At 35.6% G+C, this 16,033-nt stretch overlaps 1 protein-coding gene across 16 annotated transcripts in view; it reads right to left on the reverse strand.

The window, feature by feature from the left end:
- The window catches only part of LOC105233852 (potassium channel subfamily T member 2), a 263,246-nt gene that overhangs the window by 74,743 nt on the left and 172,470 nt on the right, over positions 1-16,033 (reverse strand). For all 16 annotated transcript variants that reach the window (XM_049451971.1, XM_049451970.1, XM_049451966.1 and 13 more), the window contains 6 exons: positions 7,422-7,521; positions 5,119-5,317; positions 4,578-4,652; positions 2,380-2,463; positions 2,154-2,248; positions 1,065-1,248 (listed from right to left, as the gene is read on the reverse strand). In XM_049451971.1, the coding sequence (XP_049307928.1) occupies positions 1,065-1,248; positions 2,154-2,248; positions 2,380-2,463; positions 4,578-4,652; positions 5,119-5,317; positions 7,422-7,521 (737 nt within the window). The remainder of the gene's footprint in view (positions 1-1,064; positions 1,249-2,153; positions 2,249-2,379; positions 2,464-4,577; positions 4,653-5,118; positions 5,318-7,421; positions 7,522-16,033) is intronic.

Raw genomic sequence — 16,033 nt, forward strand, 5'->3', positions numbered from 1 at the left:
GCTTAGAATATATTAGGATAAGATATGGTTAAGTTAAGAGGTAGATACTAACTGGGATCTCACTTGGACAGCCAAGAACGCCGATTTGTTGTGGCAACATATCAAAATAAAAAGCTCCAATAAACTGGATGATACGACTATTACAAATCGACGAAACGCTATGAGCCTCACATACATTTTTTTTCGGAGTCTTTTAATATTTTTATTAAAGAATGGTATAAAAGGAGTTTCTATATTAATTATTATCGAATATTTTCTTAGGTTTTATTAAATCAATTAAAGTGGAGCAGAGGGCTTTAGTGATGTAGAGGCTCAACGCGAGTTCTACGTTTATATATACCTTAATGAATTGGACAATGTAAAAAGTCTGAACCTTGGCCCAAAAGTTTTCTTATCAGGGACCACAAAAATTTACGATAGAAAATGGTATGTTGTAGACCTAATACTATGACGTCTATCAGATACAAGACTAAATCTGTTTTTATACAATTTTCTTCGTTAATTTTATATAATTTTATCACTCAAGTTCGGCAAGATTGGGAGAAAAATTATATAAAACTTTTGGATCATCTGAGAAATGATGTAAGGATCATCAATACAGCTTTTTTTTCCAAAATGAGGACTTGTTCTGCTGTTTTCGTCAAAGATCCTCAGCAGATAGCATTATTCATCAACAAGGTTTGTCAGATTAAAAATAAACTTATTTTTAAATTTTCAATGTTACTCGCCGTACAATTAGTCCGACGCGCGATTTGTTTCACACGGCGTTTAGTGTAAGGCTTACAGGTATGCATTGAAGGCTTTCTTTAAAGTACGACGGAAGGAGTACAAGAACAGGTGATACTTCGAGGTTTTATAAAAATACGCCGACCAATCAATTGTTATTTAATGCAAGCTGAACATTCTTGGAAAAAATCAGTTTTTATCTGGCCCTCCTAAGCTGTATACTTCTATTATGCTATGTATAAAGTATTCTTGTTTATGTGCCTGTTACCATAAATGCCCTTATTATTTTGCCAATCTGTATACTTGTATGTATGTATATGTAATTAATTGGTACTTACCTGCGTCGGCAGCACTATAAGTGCTACGCAAATCATAATCACCATATAAAGCTGTGAGGGCCATATATCGGGCACGAAATCGCCATAACCGACTGTTGAGAATGTCACAACCACATAATACGTGCTCTGGAACAAATTCAAATGACGATGGCCGGCGCGTTGAAAATGCTGTATGCCACAGACGCTGCAAATGAGAAGCCAATAGAAGAGAAGTACAGTGTGTGTGTGTGTATGAGAAAGTGAGCGGATGAAAATGTGGTAATAAGTACTGACAACAAGTTAATAAGTGTCGTAAAGGACCAAAGGTCAAACGAGTTGGAAGAGGAAAACATGAAAATCTACAAATGACTTCAACAGCCATCAGCATATATGAAAATGTATGAGTTATGTATGTACGTTAGGGTGTGCGTTATTTCCAAAATTTATGGCTTTTTTACAAACGCTTGTTGAAGCTGAAGTATAACTTTTAAAACGGTATATTTATGATAAAACTATTTGGACCAATTTTATAGAGCAGAAACTTTTGTATTAGAATATTACTCTTTCAAAGTTATGTAATTATTAGATTTCGCGAAGAAAATTTTAATACAAAAATTAAAAAAAAATCGCATATAAAATATGTATTTGGAAAAATATAAATATATTACGGTTCATCTCTATATGAGAAAATTTAACGATTTTTATGCAAGGACTGAAACTTTATTGGCGTTTTCAAAGAAATAGCGGACACGCTAATGTACATATACATATACACATACATATAGTGTGTTCTGACTGAGTTGGAAGGTTGTGTTGAGCATACTTATGAGCTAAGAGCACCTAAAATTAGATTGTCGAAAATTTGCAATGGACACTTTCTAGGTTGAACGCTGCTAAGTGCTGTCAACAATTTTATGCATATGTGTGTCTGTTTGTATTAGTGTATGTTTATATTAATATATGTTTGTAATGAGCCATAGCACAGCGTTACAGTTTCGCTAAATTGCAACAGCTTCTTGTGATTGCATAAATGCCGCTACAAACGTGCCATTAGCTCGCTCAACATGCTTTATGAGTTAACTTATAGTTTTCGAAAGACTTCTTAATTACCTTGTGAACACCAGACATAGCAGCGTGGCGGAGAGTATAGTGAGTTGCTGCGAGAGTGCGGATTGTGACTTTTGCATGGCGCGATGCAGATCGTTCTGCGAAGAAAATAATTAAAATATACAAATATATATATACATTATGCATTATATATAATATAAAGAAAATATTATATATATATTTTAAAGGAAATATTATTTTTAGGCTTATTTTTCAATAAGATACTTACGAACATATTCTCCAACGATCGCTTTGCCAGCCAGCAATTGAGGAATATGGGTATGAATAAGTTTCTTAAAGGCGACCATAGTATCTGAAAAATGAAGTGTTGTTTGTTATATATTAATCGATAAATACCAATAAAAGTTTATTTAATATTTTAGATTTATCGATATTTTAGTAAATATAAATATTAAATTCTAACTGAGTATACTGAGCAAATGCTCATATATACAAATTGAAGATGGAAGTGGCTCTAAAAAATGTTATACTCATAAAGAAATCTAACCTAAAAATCATTTAAGTCTGAAAGTACAACACGATTTCGAGATTTCTTTACTATCTCATCGATCTCATTACTATTCTGGACGTCGCTTGTTAGGCCTTAGATGCATCGAAAAATAAAAAAATGTTCATACAAGCGCTTTATTCCGAATTTAGTCTGAATGGCAAATACTATAAGCTAGTGAGATCCGATATCGGCCATTTCGTCAAATAAACTATTTCTTTGGTTCTGGCACTTAGAGATTTTTTTTTATTCTCAGAATTCAAGCGAATGATTGCTCGAAATAAATCGGATATCACATCATTCATGGGGAGTCTTACTATGGTTGACGGTGTGGAAATGCCTGGATCAACGAGTCATGCGATCCGTGCCCAGGACCAATCTTCTCAAATGGTACTTACGGATACCTAGAGTCCTCCGAAATTAGAATGCCTTACTCGCGTGGCGGAGGCTAAGCGCGAGCGAACATACTTTCCTATAGGGAAAATGTAATGGGTCCAAAACATAAACCAGAACTACATAAGACGAAACCAAAGGTGTCCGGATGGGCTTGTTCGGAAAATAGGAAGCGTTTGCAACGAGAACGAAAGTAGTCAGTACAAAGGCAGAAGCGAAAGGTTAAGCCTAACCTCTGGAAGGCAAAAATACCAGCGGCAGTCGGAACCAAACTCAGTAGTCAAAACATCGCTTCTGAGCAGAGAGGCGATGGAGATGCCAGAGGTGTCTCTGCTAATAGTGCCAAATTTAAAATTGAAGATGCAAAGAACGAATATGAGGAAGTGATACCTACTAACTACCTATTGCGTAAGGTACATCTGCAAACACAAAACCAATGAGGAGCTTACGTAGGAGCGCCCATAATTAATTGATTGTGCGATGGGAGTTTTACCAAACTCTAAGGTTTAATCGCCATTAGTGGCAACCAAGAGACAGAGATCTACTGTAAAGGCTAAGCCATCAGCCATACGACCGAAAACAAGGGGTGTGACACCCGCAAAATCACTTGCTGTTGTTTCCTGTAACCGCATTATCATTGGTGTGCTGGACAAGGCAGATTCTGAAGGAAAAATTCCAAGAGCCCAGTGGAAATGGGTTCAAGCATTAGATTAGGTAATACTTTATAGCCACATGTTGAAAGAATGATTGCTTGCGACGGCGTGAGATCGGTCGAACTATACAAAGCCGCTATAGCCAAGTAGCCTCCCCTGTAAACCACAGAGCTAACCTGGAGCGGTATAAAAGGAAATCTGTTCTGACCAAGAGCAAAGATTTGGATCCTGGCTATATCATCGCAGCCGGATCAGACAGTAACACGAATGAATGCCTATGAAGAGGTGGACATTTTTTAAAGCCTTCGAGCACCCCGTAGCAGAATCTGGCGTGGAGACCAAAAGGGACACTATGCTGATCTCACTGTTACTGAATAAAGAATTCGTCGAACCGCTGGCGAAAAGTGGCGACGAGATCAATTATAGATTCACAAAGTGAGAATCACAACTTACAAGTCTGATGCCGATGCTGCAGACAACCTAACGTCAGAAAAGGAGATGGCTAAAGTCCAGGAAGAGCCTATAAAGTCCAGGAGTGTTGTTGAAATCATCGATTAGGTGGTTGTACTGCGGGGTCTGAAGTCAAAACTATTCACGGAGAGAGAGTTCTTGAGCGACTCTCAGGAAGATGCGGATATAACAATTTTTAATGCGTCTTCCACAAATAAATCTCCATTACAGTAAATTAGTTTCAATAGCCTTAATTAGCAGCGTGACCACAGAACAGCTATGGATTTGTGGCCTCAGAGTACTGGGCTACAAGCTATGCAGGACTAACCATGAAGGTAAGGTTAGAATATATATATAAAATGGCTAGGAGAAATCTTAAACATATATAACTATGTACTACTCTACAATGTAATCATTACTTACCGTTAATGCAAATGGTATTGTCGTAATTAATTCTAGAATGAAATGAAACGAAAGAATCTGTTGCCAGATATTACCCTGTGAATGAAAATAATTCAGTATTAGAATTCAAATAAATGAATGTTAAGGTAATTACTTGAAATTTTTAGTAATGTGCAAAAAAATATATATTTATTTAATATGTATATAGCCGAACTGTGCACAATAGCATTTAGCGCTCAAGCTTAAAGCATACGAATACGAGAGCATAGGTGCATTAACTCTCACGCCATTTGCTCATTAAGCTACTTTTTGCATAGTACTTTTCAGCATGAATATAAGAGTACTTGTTGTATTTGCTTTATTCATACAAAAATAGAATAACATAAATAATAAATGTGGCCATGTAAACTTATGGAGCTGTCAACACGTTCTATAGTGTCTGTGTGCATCTTCAAGTTGCTTGCTTTCTTTAGAATAAAGTGTTTAAATAAATTGCTATAATTTTAATTTAAACAAAATTTTGTATAAAATTTTTTGTCTAAATTTTACTTGTTGTACTCACCTTATAGCCTAGATATGTTAGTAGTACGGCCTCTGTGAGAGATACTAATGCTAATATTAATTGCGCTGCCCACAATATTGTGGGCCGATTCACCCATAAGATAGCTTCCCAATTTATAATGGGATTCTCCTGGAATTCCTCCTCCGTTAGTTGTGCCGAAACGAGGAACTCTGTTTTATTGCTCACTGAGCAGCCATAACTAAAACGAGAAAGATAAGTATTTATTTTATTTTATATCGTTAATTTAGTTTATAATATAATACTATCATATTTGGTAGGAATCGACTAAGAGACAAATTTATATTTAATTTCGAGATTAAATATGTATATATTTATTATGTTCTTCGAAAATAACTTTTCCATTATTTTACAATATTTGAAGGAAAATTCAGAAAGGGGTTCCTAAATAGTGCTCTGTAAGTCTAAAGGATTAGAAATATCAATTGCATTCTGGACCAATGGAAAAAATCCATTTGAACCAAAAACACGACTCGATTATGAGTGCCTCAGGATAATCAACCATAAAAGATGGGTATGCTTGGTATAGACATGGTGAAATAAGCACCGAAGAGTGTGGATGCAGTGGACACCAAAAAGAAATTGTTACCGACGAAAATAATAAAAGAGTTTACAAAATAATTTTGGTTGACCGTCAAGTGAATATTTGGGTATGAGGAAGCTCAGTGCAAAGTTGGTGCCTACTGACGTCACTTTTGACCAAAAATAACGTCGAATTGATGATTCGGAGTAGTGTTTGAAGATGCTCAAGCATAATAAACCTGATTTTTTGCGCCGATATGTGACGATGGTTGAAACATTACTCCATCATTTTACTCCGAGGCCCAATCGACAGTCATCTGAGTGGACTGCTTACGATGAAATCGCTCCAAAGCGTGGAAAAGTGTGGGGTCTGCATTATGGACTACTTTGGAAATGAAATGGCCATCAACATCTACTATTACAAAGCGCTGTTGGACTATTTGAAAGACGACTTCGCTGAAGAACGACCGCATCGGCATTCTACCGTGTAACTAATCACTGAAAACGATGTCGAAATCCATGAATTGGACTTTTAGTTACGTCTGCATCTAACGTATTAACTAGAAATTTTTTGAAGCACAGCACAAGCGTTGTTGGGTCGATTTAATCAGTATATTCCCCCTGAATGGAACTATGTTGCAAAACAATTTGTTTTTCTATGGTAAGCTTGGGACTTTTTAATTGACCTGTTGGATATAGTATAACAAGTAAGGAAGAGCTAATTTCGAGTGTAACCGACACCAATACGCTCTTCCTTATTTTCGCTCACATATTGGCCGATATATGCAGTATAAAGTCACCTCGAAGTTCGAAAATCCTTGTATTAGGCATATGGAAGCAAAGGGAATCATTGACGCGATTCAACGAATTTTAAAAACACAGGCATATTATTGTGATTAAAGAATCATCCCTGAATTCTAATTATATATTTTATACAAAAAAAAAGTAAAGAGTCAACTAGAGGTACTCTCACTTTTTCATTTTCATTTTCAGGCCACAGACTACTTCGATCCTCTATGCCAAATTATAATTTTATATCTTATTTTAGTGCGGCAGTGGTCCGATTTCGCCCATCCACGAACGCTTCCCTACTTTCTTACCGAGGACATTTGTACTAAGTTCAATCAATATATCTTAATTTTTACTCAAGTTACAGCTTGCACGGACGGACGAACAGATGAACGGACAGAGATAGAGAGAGTATAAAAATTCACCTAAATAACCTAAATAACTAGAGATAACGGACACGAACTCGTTTCGACGCCAAAAACCAGGTTCACACCATTCTTTAGTCTCTTGTTTTGTGATGCACAAAATCCACTTCATACTTTTTAAAGCGCTCCAAATTTTGCTAAGAAAGTCGCGTCCAAATGTGTGTTTGTTCCATAATTAGCGAATGCGGCACCCATTGTGCACACAGCTTTCTAAAATCAAAAATTTCACTCAAAATTTGCTCACACTGCCTAATAAGATGTGTAGAACCTCTACTAAACCTCTCTCAGTCAATCAACGATCTTCCAAAACTATATTCTGTATTTTGGCTATGATTTCTGGTGTGGCTGCGTTGTTTGGACGTCCTTGACGTGGATCGTCTTCAAGGCTTGTACGATCACGTTTAAATTCAGCAACCCATCTTTCTAATCTTCTAATTGTAAGTGAACAATCACTATACACTTTTGTCATTCGTTCGGGAATTTGTGTTGTTGCTACACCTTCCAAAATTAAGAATTTATATGAAGAAGATTTTGGAGAATTTCACTTACCACGTTGCAAAGGTTGGATTCGTATCCGTTATCACACGTAATATGTACAGAACACATGCTAGTAACTTAAAAAACAAGTCGGCAATTCGTATTCGTAGGCCTGAAAATAGATCATAAAGAAAGTGATGAATAACTTACAGCGTGTATGTTGTTTTTGTAAGGCAATTAAGCGAAATTGTACGAATAATAATAACAGTTATTATATAACAAATAAATTACAATTATCTGTACATAATTGCCAGCGGATGTTAGGGCAATTATGTTTTGTACACATGTGTGTTTGTTATTACAGTGGTGTCAACAAATGAAATGCCAAAGTGAGCGCCCAACAGCGGAGTTGGGCAAATCGAGCAAGAACTATTTAACCCAATAAGTTTTTCAAAGTAAAGAAGAAGAAAAATATGAAATTATTGTTTATATTAATGTTAATTATATACTTGTATTATAGCAACTGCACTGAAGTATAAAATACAAATATTTTTCTGAAAAAGAATATTGTGTTTGATTTTGTTCTGTCTGCTGGGCTTTATGTGAGGGGAGTGCACACACTTAGTACTATGACATTTAGGAATACCGAAAATCGTTCAAGTCTTCAATGTAATTGTCTTGTGAAAGAAGCTAAGTTGTCCCTTTGATTGAAACCTCGATTGGTAACGAACGGATCGAAGAGAATGTCGATATCCCGATTCGACCGGAGCTTTTGGTGTTGCTCACCATAACACGTTCAGCCACAATGGCATAGACTTAGTCCATTTTCTTGCTGTCGAAGGCGGCTTTAAAATCGATGAACGGGTGGTGTGTGTCGATCTTCTTTGGCGGGTTTTTTCCAAGATCTGAAAATCTGATAGTAAATTTTCCAGGTCTAAAGACACTCTAGTAAGGTCCAATCACTTTGTTAACGAGACCCTATATGCAATATTAAGAAGGCTTATGCCACAGTAATTGCCGCAGAATGCGGGGGTCTCCCTGTTTGTGGATTGGGCAGAACACACTTAGGTTTCAATCTTCGGACATGCTTTAGTTCGACCATATCTGGCAAAGAGGCTGACACATGCACATTTTCAGTTCTTTGACGCCGTATTTGAATAGCTCGGCCGGTAGTCCATCAGCCCCTGCCTATTTGTTGTTCTTCAGGCGGGTAATTGCTAACCATATTCGGGCAATGCAACATCTATTAGATCGTCATCGATTGAGGAATCCAGTTCACTATCTCATGATATTACAGTTTCACTACCGTTCAGAAAGCTGGAAAAGTGTTCCGTCCAGAACTTCAGATACTCTGAACATCAGGCATTAGATCACTGCTTTGGGTCCTAGAAGAGTATGCTCCGATCGAAAAATTTAGCTGTGCCGGGAATTGCGACGACTTTCTACGTCTTTCTTTCCAATACGAATCCCATACCGAATTTGCGCTCCTTTATATGGCCACTGTGGGAAATGTCACAAGAACCTACTCACCTCAGTCTTTGTCTCGTCCATCGCATTTCTTGGACGGCGGTGATGTTAACCTTAACTTTTACGAGGACATCAACCAACTGGGCGTCTTTGGTGAACAGACTCTGAACCTAGACTTCAGCGAACCCTTAAACCGGTGTATTTTGTATTGATTACAAGAGGGACTAAACTAAAAAGTAATTCAGCCTTTTTTAGATTTGTTTCTTCAACTTTCGGTTGTTCTTGCTTCCTTTTGGTATCCTCAGTACAAATAGAGGTAATGTGTTTTTTTGTTTGAGGTTAGTTTCACAGTTTAATCCTCTCTTATTAAGTACTTTCCTAAATTGACGTAATTTATTTTCTCATTTAAATGCAGTTTAACGCTAATTGCTTCATATATACATATGTATAACACATAAGTACATTGCTAATTGTAAGCAATGATTACTTAACTAGAACAGTTCCGCGGCAGCATTCACTTCACTTCATTGATTTACCGGTATTAGAAATACTTCATCACATCATTCGCAGTCATTATCAGCTCATTATCGGCTCATTATCAATGCGACCTCAAGGAAAATTGTTCATGGGGAAGCGCAAGTAATATGATTTGCTTCCCCAGTGTACGAGGATTGCCGTCGGCTATGAAGCGAAGTAATGGCAAGAGGGCAATAAGCATACAAACATTTAGCTACGAGAGCCTGGACTACACTCAAGACGTTGCGGAGGTAATATAATAGGAAGATATGTGGGAAGAGTGGCGAATGCAATGACAATGAAATAACTAAATATTTGCTCGTATTTGCCAGCGGCATTTGTGTTTGTAGTCAATATTATGTGGGCTTGCGGCTGAAGGCTTTAAGCGGGCAATTAGGAATGTACATAAGCAAATAGTGCAAGCCACTTATCGTTTATGTACCATATCTATCGTTCATTTGCCATGTTTATACCGGATAGATACCATACCGATACTGGTAGTTTAACATATATGTACTAAATATATAGGTGCGTGCTCAAAATACAAACGTTTTTGTAATAAATAGGCATTTATATAGTAAATGTGGGTTGAGAATGAAGAATACAATGCTGAGATTTTATCTAATAGCTGTCTATTTTTACTATAGCAGTTGGCGCGCCTAAGAGGTTGGCGAATCGAACAAGCAATTCTGAATTTGAATTAGAGATGGAACAGTAAGCAGTTTGGCTACTTTAATGAGCTATATGTTATACTATCTTGTATATTACTGAACTGTATAGCTTTACCATATAATTTTTTGAAAAGAGAGCAGATTTCTCTACTTACCGTTTAGAGAAGCAATATAGAGCTGACGGTTTATGGTTTATCTCTTTTATATGTAAGCTTCAATTTAAATAGAAATAAGGAAGCGATTGATGTAGTTTTTTTTACCCAAACATTATTTATATAGATTAAGTATTATTTGCTTTGTTTTTAGCAAACCGTTGAGTAACAGTAATGGAGTAAAACTAAGCATGAAGTAACCATAATGGTTTGTAAATATTATTTGAAGGAAATTTTTAATGCACTTCGTTCATTTCGACGATCTGCATGTTGGACATAGAATTTATAGATTTTATTAGTTTTACATTGGCAGTGGGTTTGCAGCTAGACTATAGCATAACACTAAGGAAATTTACTTTACTAGTAGCCAGCACTCGGTGGACAATGCTAAACTTTAAAGTATTGCTACATCAATCAAAAAGCCTTTCACAAAACCTTCAGAATATCAAAAAAGTCGGAAATCGAAAAATCATAGTTTAGCCAAGTCGCAAACCACATTCAAAACAAATGAAAAATTGATTTCATCATGCATTTTTTAATAAGGCAGCACCCAGTAGACAATGGTAAGCTTCACAGTATTTTTATATCAATTAAAAAGTCCCTCATAAAACTTTGATTATAATAAAAAAGTCGGAAATCGCGAAATAATAGTTTAGTCAAGTCACACACCACATTCGAAAAAAAAAAGAAAAATTGTTTTCATCATACATTTTTTAAAATTTTTATTTATGCCATATAAATATAGATAGTCATAAGAAAATAATTTTGTGTTAAAAGGCCTCTAAATTCATATATACCGTATACAACCAACCGCTGTTGTTTAATTTCACCAAACTTATTTACTTTGCTCCACTTTTCCTTTCCAAATTATTTGTAATTTAGTGTGGCTTTCATGTCTTCACCTCATAACTGAAAATTGCTCGTATTTCTTAACACTTACTTTTTTATATGTTTAATCCCATAAACCTCTAATTTGTGTCGTAAATTTATAGGTGCTCGACATGCAAACGTGCTGACAAGAGATATTGCACTGGAGAATGTGTGGGAATTTAACGTGTATTATAAATATTTTCTCAACTTTGCTCTAAAGTGAATAAACTTTAGCTGGTAAGTTGCTTTTGAAAATATATTTTTCATTAAAAGTTAAAGGTTTGTAGAAGGGATTATACTCAAGCACCCCACGACAGATGAGTAGAACATTTCGACCAACTTTTTTACGAAATTAGTTAAAATGAAAGTATGCAAAGGCAGGTACTACAAGCAGTTAGTGGACCTTTAGTCTTTAGAGGCTCTGGAGTTAAGAAAGTTAGTAGAGGTCATTACGCGCTTGAAGAAGAATCAAAAACCCCTGAAGCAGACGAGATATCTACATAGCTCCATCTGCACTTGTACTATGTTTCCCTGCGCCATACGTTTAAGGTCATTCAACAGGTGTGGCATCTAAAAAGCATGCCACATCAATGGTAAGCCGTAATAATATGACCATTGTTTTTTTTTTTTTTTTTAAAAAAGACAAATTTTAAAGCAAAAATTATAAACTAATCACCTTGCTGAAAATAGTCTATAAAATATTTTAAACGCAGGGTATAAATTGTCCAAGTCAAGGGAAGGCCTTTCATGCCAATCTTGAGCTTGAAAAAGTGATAAGGTACTCTGGAGTAAACATCAAAGGTCTGAATTTTTCAAATCGACACATATTTTGGCTTACGCTGACAATATAGACATCAGTTTCCCTAGCGGGAGAGGGTAGAATTTGCCCGTGGTAAATTATGCTTGTTGTTGGAGGCGACTCAAACCAACTATGCACTATCTCCGTTATTTGGCTTGCCTTGCATCGAAATTTCAATACAGTCTTGTCAGAAATAGTGTTATAAGACTCAGCTCCTGATATTATAGGCTTTGAATGAGATTTCTCTTATAAAAAAACATTTGAAGTTTGAGCGACAAATGTAACCAGTCATTCAGTTTGATGGGTGCTCAACTGGTTGTAGCAAAAGTTAGAAGGTCTGACCGGAGACTAATTGGGTTTGGCCCTTTGGGGAGATTCGTGTTTTTTGTGATTTAAACCGAAAGGCAGGAGGAATTGAAAACTCAGTTCTGGAAGTCGCAAGTTGAAAAATGTGTCTTTTCCCCCTGACCAATTGGAACCAAAAAAGGTTGTATTATTTGGGTCGCTGCATCAACACATTCTTTTGTTCTATGCACCCTTAAGCCACATGGGGTAAGGCCACCATCGGCAAATACTCACGTAGAGACATGATGATGTTGTTTCGTGAAGGGACAGCAGAATATATTATCTCTTAAAACTGACTCCAGAAAATCTAAAAGTAAACGGTCGGACCTCCATCTATTCACAAGCAAATACGCATCAAGTATCTTGTGGTAGACTTGGATATCAAACTGCTGTGGCAGCACAATGTGGAAGAATGTGCACGTAGGCAGATCCTTGGCATGCACTGGTGCTACACAGCTATTATAATATACCTATTGGAAGCCAATGGAAAGTGGGTAGAGACTCGCTGCGCTATGTATAAAGGCAGTTCTAAGAACAACTCCAAAGACAGCCCTTGAACTATTGCTAAATCTGCCATCTAAAGATCTCCTTGCTCAAAACTGCTGCTCCCACTTCTGAAAATGAAATTAATTACAAAACATATGCTTCTCCCTCAGTCCACAAAAGCAAAGAAATAATGTCTTTAATCCCTCTAACATTTTGCCAATAAGACCACAACTACTTAGTGCCAGCTCTGCAAGTGTTTGTAATTGTTTGTTGTATTCAATTGTGGGCATTTCATGCTTTCGTAATTTAAGGCGCTCTAAGCGCATGTGGCTTACCAACAACAAATACTGCCAATTACAATTGTGTTTACACACACGCACACAAATATTGACGGCTGCGTCTATGTGGTTTGCGGTTAATGGTTTACATAAATATTCAAGTTCATTTTGGTAAGTTCAATTGTGGTGTGTGTGTGTGTCGCGCAGTTATAGTTATGTGAACCCGATACTTGTTGACACTTGCCACAGGTTCTTTGTAATAATAATTAATTAATTAAGTAATTATGTTGTTGTTATGATTAAGACTTGACCACTTGAATAATGACAGTGCAAAATGGACAAGCAAAGCAGAGTTGCTTTGAAGAGTAAGCAAACAATTTGATGTGGAATTAAATGCGCCAAGGGGTTGTCTTATATACATATATGTATATATTGGTTGTGAGGAAGCTGTACTAATTGTATGTATTTGAATATACTCAGCGACGGTGGACCTATAAAGTATGTATATACGAGTATATACCATAAATGATCAGTGCGTAGAGTTGAGTCGGTTCAGTCATGGTCGTTTCTCTGCTTGCCTGTATGTACGCTTACTTTGCGAGATATTGGTTTAGAATTTCGCATAGGTCTATTTTTCACCGAGTAGTTGCTTCTTTGTCGAAACCACCGATATCTGACCACTATAGCATATAGCTGCAATATAAACTGATCGATCGAAATGAAGTCCTTGTATGGAAAAACTTATTATTTGATAAACTATCTAAACAAAATTTGGCATGGATTACTACAAAAAGCAAAGCTCTACTCTCCGAAGAAATCGTTTGGTTCAGACCAATATAGCTAATAGCTGTCATACAAACTGACCAATCCAAATCAAGTTCTTGTAAGAAAAACTTTTTTATTTGACAAGATATCTTTACCTATTTGCTTACAGATTATTGTTTGAGATATTGCTACAATCCACGAAAAAAAAATTTAGATCGAAGAACTATAGCATATAGTTGTCATACAAACTGACCAACCAAACTCAGGTGTTTATATGAAAAACTTTTTTATTTGACAAGATATCTTAACCAAATTAGACACAGAGTATATTTTTAAGCATTACTACATTCTCTAAAGAAATTGTTTATATTGGAGAACTATAGCATATAGCTGTCATACAAACTTACCAATGAAAATCAAGTTCTTGTAAGGAAAACTTTGTCATTTGTCGAGTTATCTTCACCAAATTCGACACAGATTATATTTTTAAGCATTGCTATTATCTCTGAAGATATTGCTTAGATCAAAGAACTATAGCATATAGTTGTCATACAAACTGACCAATCCAAATCAAGTTCTTATATGAAAAACTTTTGCATTTGTCAAGGTATCTCAACCAAATTTGACACAGAGTATATTTTTAAGCATTGCTACTATCTCTGAAAATATTGCTTAGATCAAAGAACTATAGCATATAGCTGTCATACAAACTGACCAATCCAAATCAAGTTCTTATATGAAAAACTTTTGCATTTGTCAAAGTATCTCAACCAAGTTTGTCATTTTGTATATTTTTAAGCATTGCTACTATCTCTGAAGATATTGCTTAGATCGAAGAACTATAGCATATAGCTGTCATACAAACTAACCAATGAAAATCAAGTTCTTGTATGAAAAACTTTTTCATTTGTCAAGATATCTTAACCAAATTTGACACAGATTATGTTTTTAAGTATTACTACCATCTCTGAAAATATTGCTTAGATCAAAGAACTATAGCATATAGTTGTCATACAAACTGACCAAAGAAAAATAAGTTCTTGTATGAAAAACTTTTCTAATTGACAAGATATTTTAACCAAATTAGACACAGAGTATATTTTTAAGCATTACTACATTCTCTAAAGAAATTGTTTATATCGGAGAACTATAGCATATAGCTGTCATACAAACTAACCAATGAAAATCAAGTTCTTGTATGAAAAACTTTTTCATTTGTCAAGATATCTTAACCAAATTTGACACAGATTATGTTTTTAAGTATTACTACATTCTCTAAAGAAATTGTTTAGATCGGAGTACTATAGCATATAGTTGTCATACAAACAGACCAACCAAACTCAGGTCTTTGTAAGGAAAACTTTTTCATTTGAGGAGATATCTTAACCAAATTCGACACAGATTATATTTTTAAGCATTGCTACTATCTCTGAAGATATTGCTTAGATCAAAGAACTATAGCATATAGCTGTCATACAAACTGATCGACCAAAATCAATATACTCAATCAATACTTATACTCTTTTACTCTGTAATAAATGCTCCTCTGAAAGGCATTATAACTTCGGGGAAGTGATTATTTCTTTTTTATTCTTCTTCATGCAACAGAAAACAATTATTTGCAATATTTATATGTTTATTGCTAGTTTGCTCTTCTAGCTAAATATTTGCGTTGTCAGCGTTGCGTTGTCACAGCTGAAGCAAGCAAAACTTTGCAATACTCACATACACACACACAAAAACAAATGAAAACACGTTTGTATATTTGCACACTAAGTTAGTATAGCTGTCCAAGTTGCCAGCCTTGTTTGCTAACTTTTCATAGAACTTAGTTTAGTTTTGAATTGTACAATTGGGAATTGATTCCCGAGTTGCTTAAAGTGCTCACACGACTTCCCAACATTATTTGTGCAAAATATTTTGAACTTACTGGCATAAAGTTTGCACAGTTGTGGGTGCAACAAACTTCAAAGGTCACGTGCTGGTGTGTAAATATTTGGAAAATTTACTTAGACGGCCGCAGAAGACACAAGCGTGGCCAAGAAGACTCAAGCATTGGCAGCGCAAGCCGTAAGGGAGAGACGTCAGCCCTCGTGAATTATTGAAAAACCAATTTTTGTTGTGGCAAATTGAAGCTTTTAAAGTTTTATAATCTAAATATTAGTTAGCTTGTCGCATTTCAAATAAAGTTTTAAATGAAAACCGTAGCAGAGTATTATTAATAGTTAATCTATAACTTGTAAGTAAATAAAAGTGCGCCAAATTCAGCTTGAATTATTGAAAATAAATATTTCTATGAAATTGCATTATATAACAAGCGTACTCTTTTACAATA

Source organism: Bactrocera dorsalis, chromosome 3, assembly GCF_023373825.1.
Source record: "Bactrocera dorsalis isolate Fly_Bdor chromosome 3, ASM2337382v1, whole genome shotgun sequence".
Classification (NCBI taxonomy): Eukaryota; Metazoa; Arthropoda; class Insecta; order Diptera; family Tephritidae; genus Bactrocera; species Bactrocera dorsalis.